Below are 12,026 nucleotides of genomic sequence, written 5' to 3'. Positions count from 1 at the left end.
GGATCAAGCCGCCATTTTTCCACAAATTTGCAGAGTTTTTGCCAAATTCTGAATATTCACATCAAAGATTTAGTTTTATCTGTATTTCTTTCATTTTATTTCAAATTAAAGCCAACATCACCATTCAAAACCATATAGTTTATTGATGGAGTATATTTAGTGGGGGACCCCCCACAGTACCCAGTTTCTGAGACAGACCCATATCTGAATTTTGAAACCAACCGAACGGATCCTCCAGCAGATTTATTCTCAAGCTTATTTTAAGTAAAAGTAGTCACAGATTTCAAAAATCAAACTTTCATTCTCGGAGCCCAAATAGTGTTCGAGGAAAATGAATTTTCTTTAAAATGTCAGATGAGCTTCTTGCAGCAGTGACGTATGCAATGACGTCAGGTGGCGGTCGCTTGGAGCAACTCTGCTGTTTAAATTCTGTTTACATCGTAGTTTTGCTAGTTTTCAAAGTATTTTACTGAATTTATCAGTTTTAAAACAAGCATGCCTCATTGTGTAGCGTACAAATGCTGCAATGATGCTAAAAAGACAGCACAAGCTGAAACTAGACTCCATTTCCACAGAGAAAATGCTTGATCAGCTGTGGAAGAGGGTCACCGACAAACTGGATCAGACACAGGACCTCGCGCTGCAAAGTCTTTTTTTTTTTTTTTTTTTTTTCCACATGATCTACAGAAAGTGTGTGTGTGGCAAAGCGCATGTAGTCAGTGTGTGGCTGTGTGCTCTAAAATCTGTTTTAAACCATGTCTCACACTCTGTTAATCTACCCAGCACCAGCTGTAGATCATGTAAATAAAAATAATTTTTTAGAGCGTGAAGTATCGTGTCGCGCTGCTAGTTGAGCCATTTTAAACAGATTTTAGCACACAGCCACACACTTTCTGTAGATCATGTGAAAAATATTTTGCAGTGTGAGGTCTCCCATCTGATCCAGTTTCTGTCAGTGACCCTCTGCCGCAGCTGATCAAGCACACTTTGCATTTTCTCTGTGGAAATGCAGTCAAGGTTGTGAGTTCATACCCCATGACTTTCTGTTTAGAGTTCTACAACTGTTGCCTTGAGCAAGAATCTTCAGAATCTCTACGTTCAGCTTCTGAGCTGTTGAATTCAACACCGAAAGTTATTTCTAAGGCCCTGTCCACAAGGCAACGGATTCAGATGAATCTGATAAAATTGTTTATCGTTTCGGCCTGGCGTCCACACGGCACCGGCGTTTTGGGTACCCCGAAACGATATTTTTCGAGAACGGGTTCCAGAGTGGAAAAATCTGGCAACGGCGCCGTTGCGAAGTCGTCTGGATGAGTAGAACGGATTTGTTTACGATGACGTCACAACCACATGACTAGAACAAGCAGCACTCTCGCTGTTTTGTATGAACCACTGCATTGCATTCACTTTTGTATACAGCTTTTCTTTTAAATAAACAAGTAACTGAACCATTTCTTGAAATTTTTTTTTTTTAATTGGATAAGACTGCTTTTCAAAATGTTCACACAATATAAAAAGTTATATAAATTTATATAAAAATGCTTTTCAAAATGTTCACACAAGTTATATAACACTATGCACACTAATAAAACTTTGTACACACAGAAGGCACGATTTCCTCGCGTAGTCGCAGCCGCTATCTTGTTGTTGTGTGCTTGTTCCTGTGAGTGCTTCACGCCGGGTAGAAGAAGGGGGTTATGCGCATGCGTCCTACTACTTCTATTGTTCTGATGTCTCCGATGCGACCGTCTTACAGTGCACGTAGAGGTGTGGCATGTGTATTGCGTCGTTTTCAGCAAGCGTTGCGTTGCCATATGTACCTGATATTTTACTGGTCGGTCTGTTGCCCATGTGGGGGGAAAAAATATATATATATATATATATATATATATATATATATATATATATATATATATATATATATATATATATATATATAAATTTTTTTTTTTTTTTTTTTACCCGCTAAAAAAAAAATCTCGTTGCCGTTGTCATGTGGATGTAGCCTAAGACGGCTGTGACTGAGGAACAGTGTAATTCAATATGAGCACCATTATAATGGACGCTTGCTCAGGAATGAATTGACTCTTGAAACAAACCTGAGTTTATCTGACTGTAAACTCTGATAAGCGTGTTTGCCCTGTAGGACGTGTTCGTTAAACATCATTGTTTGTCCTTTCAGCCAGGCCTCATGGTGGCTGTACCGGGCATGCTCAGTGGACTGCATCAAGCTCACCAGCTCTACGGAAAGTAAGTACAGGACGAAGTCACGGATCAGGATCCGAGGCTGAATCCCAAATGGCTTCCTGTTCACTGTTTATGCTCACGACATGCCCCTAGAGCAGGGGTGGCCAACCAGTCGGAGCCCAAGAGCCACAATTCTTACTGTGTTACGGCAAAGAGCCACATCGGCACATGAACATGGGCACACAATTACCCTTCCTTCTGCGCGCGCGGACACACACACACACACACACAGCCACATTGATGTCACACTCCAACTTAACCAATGCCCCACACCAACATGATGATACATTTACTGCAGTACCAAGACCACAGCCCAGTCATTTTCAAGAGTGGTGACTGGTGAAGAAAATTGTAGGTGGGGCACAAAGGCAGACATTGTTTACATGTGGGGATTCCCCCCATTGGGGGGGTTCCGGGGGGCCTCCCCCGAAAAATTTTGGATTTCTTAGATGCAATTTCCTGTGTTCTAGTGCATTTTGGAGTTACCTGTTTAACATCGAAAATGCAAAAGCCATTTTGATTCAGCTTGAATTCTCAATTGCATGACCTGCACAAGACCTGCATTCAAATAAATAAGTATTCAAATAAATACAGTCAGTCGGAAAATGGAAATTAAAGTGCTAATTTAATTTCCTCAAACAGTACAAGCTCCATAGGCACTGGGAACAGTGATCAGTGCAAGTGCAAATATAGATAAAATATAATACAATGCTCAAATTTTTGAAAGAAGAACACACGCGCACACACAAATTGATAACTGGAAAACAAATGAACAAATACATAATGTATATACACTACATGCCAAAAGTTTGGACACACCTTCTCATTCAATGTGTTCTGTATTCTCATGACTATTTACACTTACAGTATACTCTACTCTCACTCAAGGCATCAAAACTGAATGAGCACTCACCCACTACTCAGGCTTGCGCGCCCAGCGCGCATCCCAAGCCTCAGCAGCAGGGATAGTACAATACTCACACACGCAGTTAGCATCACAAACGGTCACCCGCTACTTCAATGAGAAGGTATGTTCAAACTTTTGGCCTGTAGTGTATCTGAATTCACATCAGCACACATTCACATACTCAAATGTACACACATATACACACACAGCAGCAGAAGTGCTACTTGTAGGGGAATTTAGCATATCTCACGCACCTGCGCATTTGTCATGATGTGAAAATACCGTAATGAAACCAAGCGAAGCACCTTTAATAAAATAACCGTAATTAACTGCAGTGAAGCGAAAACGCACATAAAACCACAAACGAACACCAACTTGGACGTGAAGGTGAGAGCCGCATGACACCAGGCAAAGAGCCGCATGCGGCTCGCGAGCCGCGGGTTGGCCACCTATGCCCTAGAGGTTCTCGCCCCTAATTTACTCCTTTAACACACCTCGGAGCCTAATCTAGGGCACGTAATACGCGTTTTTTATCTCTGTTGCACATCTACTTTTTGGGCACGCGAGTGATATCTATTAATTTTGTCACGCATTTATAAGTAGAGCGTGTAATCGCGTTTTACTGAATCTTGTGTATCAATTTGTCAGCACCAGCTAGCAAGCACTGCGGTAAATGTAGCGTTGTTTACACACCAATCGGAAAATATCGGAAAGGACCGAAGTATTCTGAATGGTTTATTTATCGGTAAAACAGTTTTGTGAACTATTACATCATTGGTCACTGAACCAGAAGACAGTGTATCTCAACCAATCGTGTGAAGTGTTTTAAAAATACCCAAAAGCACATGGCAGATCGTTCTGACTCATCCAAACATAACTATGTCAAAACGTGTGGTCACGTTGAAAGACCTTTGGATGAAAAAGAAACAAAACGAAGACACAGAAGTGAGTATTATGTTATTAATCTCATTCAAATAGTAAAGGTGCTTAGTTGATTATATAAGACATGTATAAGTTTGTGTACAAATATGATCTTAGAGTAATTATATGACGGTGTGAAGACGTACCAAGTCATTTGATTCTGATTGATAATGGTTTTTAAAGTTTGAATTTGATATTTTCCTAATGCCAATATACAATTAGTTTGATAATGTTTGGTATTATGTAAGTTTTATTTAAAAATATTATGAAATATATTTAATCTGTTCTTGTGTAATTGTAGGTACTGTAAGATTGTAAATGAGAGATTATATACTTTTTAGGAAGTCTGAATTTTGAGATTATCTCCAGTCATTTATGTCAAAATCTAGTTTAAACATAGGTAGACTGTTTAATGTTTTTCACTTTCATGAAAGGTGGTCTGAACAAAACAAACATGATGGCATTTTTAAATATTTGAAAGTGATTTTATTTTATTCAGAAAGTCAGATTTTTCATATTAATTAATAGTGGCAAGACTACATGGATTTTAGACTTGACTATATCAAATGATGTAATATTAACCTAGTCATATTTGAAATGCAATATTATACTACTGGTGGTCAAATTGGTAAAAAATAGGCTAGTCACATGATTTATAGTAAAACAGTAACCTAGTCATATAACCGAAAACTAGTCATATTTGTAAGGTTTTGCAGTATATAATTCTTCATCTACAACCCCGATTCCAAAAAAGTTGGGACAAAGTACCAATTGTAAATAAAAACGGAATGCAATAATTTACAAATCTCAAAAACTGATCTTGCATTCACAATAGAACATAGACAACATATCAAATGTCAAGTGAGACATTTTGAAATTTCATGCCAAATATTGGCTCATTTGAAATTTCATGACAGCAACACATCTTAAAGTTGGGACAGGGGCAATAAGAGGCTGGAAAAGTTAGTTACAAAAAAGGAACAGCTGGAGGACCAAATTGCAACTCATTAGGTCAGTTGGCAATAGGTCATTAACATGACTGGGTATAAAAAGAGCATCTTGGAGTGGCAGCGGCTCTCAGAAGTAAAGATGGGAAGAGGATCACCAATCCCCCTAATTCTGCACCGACAAATAGTGGAGCAATATCAGAAAGGAGTTCGACAGTGTAAAATTGCAAAGAGTTTGAACATATCATCATCTACAGTGCATAATATCATCAAAAGATTCAGAGAATCTGGAAGAATCTCTGTGCGTAAGGGTCAAGGCCGGAAAACCATACTGGGTGCCCGTGATCTTCGGGCCCTTAGACGGCACTGCATCACATACAGGCATGCTTCTGTATTGGAAATCACAAAATGGGCTCAGGAATATTTCCAGAGAACATTATCTGTGAACACAATTCACCGTGCCATCCGCCGTTGCCAGCTAAAACTCTATAGTTCAAAGAAGCCGCCGTATCTAAACATGATCCAGAAGCGCAGACGTCTTCTCTGGGCCAAGGCTCATTTAAAATGGACTGTGGCAAAGTGGAAAACTGTTCTGTGGTCAGACGAATCAAAATTTGAAGTTCTTTATGGAAATCAGGGACGCCGTGTCATTCGGACTAAAGAGGAGAAGGATGACCCGAGTTATCAGCGCTCAGTTCAGAAGCCTGCATCTCTGATGGTATGGGGTTGCATTAGTGTGTGTGGCATGGGCAGCTTACACATCTGGAAAGACACCATCAATGCTGAAAGGTATATCCAGGTTCTAGAGCAACATGTGCTCTCATCCAGACGATGTCTCTTTCAGGGAAGACCTTGCATTTTCCAACATGACAATGCCAAACCACATACTGCATCAATTACAGCATCATGGCTGCGTAGAAGAAGGGTCCGGGTACTGAACTGGCCAGCCTGCAGTCCAGATCTTTCACCCATAGAAAACATTTGGCGCATCATAAAACGGAAGATGCGACAAAAAAGACCTAAGACAGTTGAGCAACTAGAATCCTACATTAGACAAGAATGGGTTAACATTCCTATCCCTAAACTTGAGCAACTTGTCTCCTCAGTCCCCAGACGTTTACAGACTGTTGTAAAGAGAAAAGGGGATGTCTCACAGTGGGAAACATGGCCTTGTCCCAACTTTTTTGAGATGTGTTGTTGTCATGAAATTTAAAATCACCTAATTTTTCTCTTTAAATGATACATTTTCTCAGTTTAAACATTTGATATGTCATCTGTTCTATTCTGAATAAAATATGGAATTTTGAAACTTCCACATCATTGCATTCCGTTTTTATTTACAATTTGTACTTTGTCCCAACTTTTTTGGAATCGGGGTTGTAGTTTTTGATCTAAAATCTTTACATTTTTAAAGTTCAGATCTGATCATAATGTTTGTGCAATACTATAAACTGTGGATAAGTGTTTGCTGATATGGTTTTCATATCAGGAGATATGTAAAGGATATGTATAGGGCTATAATTATGATTAACATCTGATAGGAATGTTTGTTACATGTATTTTAGTTTTATTAATAAAACTGTTTTGTTTATAGATGTACTCTTGAAAATATCTACCAATGTATTACTTATTTTTCTGTCCCCACTAACTGGAACAAATGAGGGATATTTTTACCCATGTTAATATTTTCTGTCCCCTGTTTCTACAACTAGTGAGGGATCCGTCCCCTATTTTCAAATTCCTAGATTAGGCTCTGCACCTGAGAACTACAAGATACAAACTTGAATGTATAGTGAATGCTTCCTATAAAACTAGCTTCACCACAATAGCTCTAATGCAGATTGGACTTCCTTCCCTCGAAGTGTCATTCAGCTTTGTTTGTGCAGAAAGTCCTGGAAGGAAGTGATCACCATGGCCGCAGACGTCGCCAGGAATGGCTTCAACGTAACCCATGGCCTTGGTGAGCAGCCTGTAGTTCACACCGATTATAAATCTGATTGGAAACCTGTTGCTGTAATCTGTTTATTTCCTGTAGCGGATGCCCTGTCCCAGATAAAGGGAGAGAACGTCTCCGAGGCGTTCCGAGAGCTCTTCCTTCCAGACGGTCATCCTCCTCTCTCTGGCCTCTTCATGACCCGGCAGGATTTGGCAGCCATTTTGGACCGAGTGGCAGTCAATGGGATCGCAGAGTTCTACGATGGAAATCTGACACAGGAAATGGCGAATACGGTACACGACCTTAAAACGTTACAGTAATCTTTATAGCACTGAACAGAAAGTGTTTATGGAAATAGAATTAATCAATAGAGTTGTTTTTGTATTGATATGATGTGCACATGATCAACGGCAGAAAAATTGAAAATGACCAAAGATTTGATGCGATGTCTGTCTGTAATTCAGGATTGTCATTTGAAATATTTAAAATATAGTTTAGACACCCCTCCCCTCCCTTACGTGGATTGATGATCCCAAAGGCCACACCTCCTTCAATGGGACTGACCGGCACAGAGGCCACGCCTTTAATTGAATTTACAACCACAGAATCCACGCCTCCCTCATTTGGTGTTCGTAAGCACAGATGGCACACCTCCTTTACTGAGACTGACGGGTACAGTGGCCACACCTTCTTTGTTGTGATTGACTTGCGTAGGCCAAGACCTGTTTCATAAGGACTTTTCATAAGTTAAAGTGTAACCGAGACATGAAGGCCACACCTACTTCACTGTGACTGGTGGGTATAGAGACCACACCCCTTTCATTAGGACTTGGAAGTAAAGAGGCCACTTCTTTTTCAGTGCAGCTAACAAGTGCAAAGCCCAAACTTCCATCATTGGCTGTGGCAGATAACAAAGCCACGCCTCCTTTGCTGGGAGACACAAGCACAAAGGCCACGCCTCTTTTATTTGGACTGACCAGTCAAGAGGTGATGCCTCTTTAGTGTTGATTGGTAAAGAATGCCACACCTGCTTCACCAAGACTGGCCAGCACAGGGACCACGCCTTCCTCATTGTAATCAACAAGAAAACAGGCCACACCTCCTCTACTGAGACTGACATGCACAGAGAACACACCTTCCTTATTGTGATTGACAAGCACATAGGCCACACCTCTTTCACGGAGTCTGACGAAGCATGGAAGCCATACCTCTTTCAGTGGGTCTGAAAGGTAAATAGGCCACACCTCTTTCTATGGGTTTAACAGGCACACAGATCCGGCCTTGCTTATTGTGATTGACAGGTGTGCGCAGGCCACGCCTCCTTTACTGATTTCTGTTGGGTTGCTCAGGTTCAGGCCAGTGGCGGTGTTCTGATGGAGGCGGATTTCAGTAACTACACGACAGTCCTTCAGCAGCCAATACAGAGCCATTACCAAGGTAACAGTCTCTCTGCTTTTATACTGAACAATTCCTCTTTTTATCCCCCGCTGGCCGAAAGGCCCAAACGGGGATTATGTCGTGGCGATGTCGGACAGACAGACAGTCTCAGGAAGTGTGCTCGCGTTCTGAAATCAACTCCTCTCTCGATTTTTGGAGGAATTTCACGAAACTTGTCGTTATTCTTCGTTATGTCAGTAATACGCATATTGTAACTTTGTTCAATTTGGTCACATTTTGCCAGAGTTCCAGCCCTTGATTAACAAAATTTATACTTTGACAATTTCCTGAAGGTGTGCTCGCCTTCTGACATCAACTCGTCTCACAATTTTTGGACGAATTTCTCGAAGCTTGGCAAAAGGCCTTGTGTTATGACGCTAATACGCAGACTGTGATTTTAATTTCGTTTGTGAAAATTTTCCCAGAGTTTTGACCCTTGATTAAATAACTTGTACTTTGACAGTTTCATGAGGGTGTACGTTCTTCTGAAATCAATTCCTCTCTCAATTTTTGGAGGAATTTCACCAAACTTGGCAAAAGGCTTCGTTATATGACAGTTATACGCAGATTGAAATTTTGTTTAATTTGGACAAATTTTACCAGAGTTATGCCCTTGATTATTAACAAACATGTGCTTGCTTTCTGAAATCAACGTCCCTCACAATTTTTATTCCCCGCTGGCCGAAAGGCCCAAACAGGGATTGTCATGGCGATGTGTCTGTCTGTCTCAGGAAGTGTGCTCGTGTTCTGAAATCAACTCCTCTCTCAATTTTTGGAGGAATTTCACGAAACTTGTCATTATTCTTTGTTATATGTCGGTAGAGAGAGAGATCTTTATTTTTTCCATACTAAACACTAAAATTTACAAATAACAAAAACATAAAACAGACAAATAGTATGATGCTGCCTAGAAATAATTGAAAAGCTAATCAAGCTAGGCAGCAATACGCGTACAGTAATTCGCATATTGTAACTTTGTTCGATTTGGTCACATTTTACCAGAGTTCCAGCCCTTGATTAACAAAACTTTTGACAATTTCCTGAAGGTGTGCTCGCCTTCTGACGTCAACTCCTCTCACAATTTTTGGACGAATTTCTCGAAGCTTGGCAAAAGGCCTTGTGTTATGACGCTAATACGCAGACTGCGATTTAATTTCGTTTGTGAAAATTTTCCCAGAGTTTTGACCCTTGATTTAAATAACTTGTACTTTGACAATTTCATGAGGGTGTACGTTCTTCTGAAATCAACTCCTCTCTCAATTTGCGGAGGAATTTCACCAAACTTGGCAAAAGGCTTCGTTATATGACAGTTATACGCAGATTGAAGTTTCGTTTAATTTGGGCAAATTTTACCAGAGTTATGCCCTTGATTATTAACAAATGTGTGCTTGCTTTCTGAAATCAACGTCCCTCACAATTTTTATCCCCTGCTGGCCGAAAGGCCCGAAGGGGGATTATGTCGTGGCAATTTCCGTCTGTCCGTCCGTCCCAGGAAGGGTACTCGCCTTCTGAAATCAACTCCTCTCACAGTTTTTGGAGGAATTTCACAAAATTTGACAGGATTCTTTGTTATATGTCGGTAATACATATTGCAGTTTCATTCAATTCAGTTGCATTTTACCAGAGTTATGGCCGAGTTGCCAGCGGTGGATATTGTGCTCTCAGAGCATTCTTGTTAATATTAGCTTGGAACCGGGCTATTCAACTGGCGGTCCTGAGGCTGGGGCTGGCCCACGGGCGTGCACTGCTCTCCCGTCTACTAACTATGGTTCTGTTCTTGTTAGCATGCTAGTTAGACTTTTTTTTTTTTTTCCTATTTTAAAATGTGAAAAATTGACTTTAGAAAACAGGCACTTCAACAGTAAATGGACAGAGAAGTACTTTGTTTATAGCGGTCTGTGCTCAGCCCGTATGTTTACTCTGCAGTGAGTGCAAATCCATGTGTAAAGAATATAACGTGAGAAGGCATTTTAAGATGACCCATGCTAACTTTGACACCACTTTCCTGCTGGGCTCTGAGGCTCATCACCAAAAGGGCTCCCTGACCGCCTTCAAGACTCGTCTCTTCAGGCTACACGTCTTCCCCGCCCACTGTGTAACCATGTAACGGTCTTGATCAACCCAGGCTGTGTACTGTCTAGCCTGGGGTTAGCTGTTGGAGTCTTATTTTTCTATTTATGTGTACTTTTCTCAGCTGGTTTTTGTTTTGGCTGTTTGCTGATTGTTACTTCAACAGAATATTACACTCAGTGTATTCAATCACTTGTACATTCTGTACTAGAACGTTCTTATCGAGAAGTTCAGAACTTCATATCCTTGACTCTTGCACTTGTTGTACATCACTCGGGATAAGAGCATCTGCGAAATGCCTGTAATGTCAAATGAAAGTTCATCAGCTTTAGACAAGGTTCGCTCTTACGTAGTGGATGTTCATTATGTCTAACTATTACAAATATTTTAAGTTCGTTTCTTAGACAAGGATATTTTTTAAGTTTGTTACCTTGTTAACAGTTTCGGCGAGAATCTCCCGCCTTCTTCAGAAACAGTCACCAGATGTCGAGTGGTGACGTGCCTTATCAGCTGATGTTGCGTGCAGGAGGCGTGAACGTGAAATAGAGTGTGAAAAAGAAACAACAAAAAGACTCACAAGATCCAAAAAAGAAAAAGCAAACCAAGAAAACTTAAAATCAGCCATTTCAGACCACTGCAAACGACATAATCATATAATGAATTGGGAAGAGGCCAGAGTCATTCGCGCTGAAGAGAATAGATTCCAGCGTTGGATTTTAGAGGCAGTGGAGATACGCAAGCGGGCGCAGAGGACGATGAACCGGGACGAGGGAGCGTATGCACTGTCGCACACCTGGAGCGCCATCCTGGAGGAGCGACCTGACAGCAGGAGGCGTGGACTACCTGTCAAATTGGGCGGGACGTTCACGCCTCCTGCACGCAACATCAGCTGATAAGGCACGTCACCACTCGACATCTGGTGACTGTTTCTGAAGAAGGCGGGAGATTCTCGCCGAAACTGTTAACAAGGTAACAAACTTAAAAAATATCCTTGTCTAAGAAACGAACTTAAAATAAAGGTTCGCTCTTATCCGTGGGTTTGTTTAGCCACATTAAATCTTGATACGTGTTCCTGACGGATGCCACTCACACTTGAGAACAACTGATGTCCTGGTGTGTGTTTTCTATATATACTCCTGAGGACCAAATGTCTCCACAAGGATGGTAAAAATCTGACAATTGTGACCTTGTGGGGACATTTGGATGGTCCCAACAAGGAAATTGCTGCTGCTGTTTTTTTTTTTGTTTGTTTGTTTTATAAATAAAATAGAGCGAAAAAAGTTTTTCATTACTGAGGTTAGCAATAATAGTCAATGGAATGTCCTCACAAGGTGTGTGTGTGTGTGTAGGTTATCAGATAATGGCTGCTCCGCCTCCTCACGCTGGAGCCGCCCTCCTTACAGCCCTGAACATCTTGGAAGGTTATAACATCTCCAACCAGACTAAAAGGAGCAGCACCCTCCACTGGATCACTGAGGTACTGCAAGGGGAAAAAAATAATAAATACAGTAAACATATTTCTACAGCACCTTTTTGGACATTTTAAAGCAAGGCTCAAAGT

The 12,026-nt window shown here is 40.9% G+C and overlaps 1 protein-coding gene across 1 annotated transcript in view; it reads left to right on the top strand.

Annotated features, from left to right (window-relative positions):
• Nucleotides 1-12,026, top strand: part of LOC132896382 (glutathione hydrolase 7) — a 51,922-nt gene that overhangs the window by 19,400 nt on the left and 20,496 nt on the right. Inside the window, exons 5-9 of the mRNA XM_060937161.1 lie at nt 2,183-2,250; nt 6,909-6,982; nt 7,058-7,251; nt 8,308-8,395; nt 11,815-11,942. Of these exons, the coding sequence (XP_060793144.1) occupies nt 2,183-2,250; nt 6,909-6,982; nt 7,058-7,251; nt 8,308-8,395; nt 11,815-11,942 (552 nt within the window). The remainder of the gene's footprint in view (nt 1-2,182; nt 2,251-6,908; nt 6,983-7,057; nt 7,252-8,307; nt 8,396-11,814; nt 11,943-12,026) is intronic.

The sequence above is a fragment of the Neoarius graeffei genome, chromosome 13, assembly GCF_027579695.1.
Source record: "Neoarius graeffei isolate fNeoGra1 chromosome 13, fNeoGra1.pri, whole genome shotgun sequence".
Taxonomy (NCBI): Eukaryota; Metazoa; Chordata; class Actinopteri; order Siluriformes; family Ariidae; genus Neoarius; species Neoarius graeffei.
This window is presented reverse-complemented; position numbering and strand designations above follow the sequence as displayed.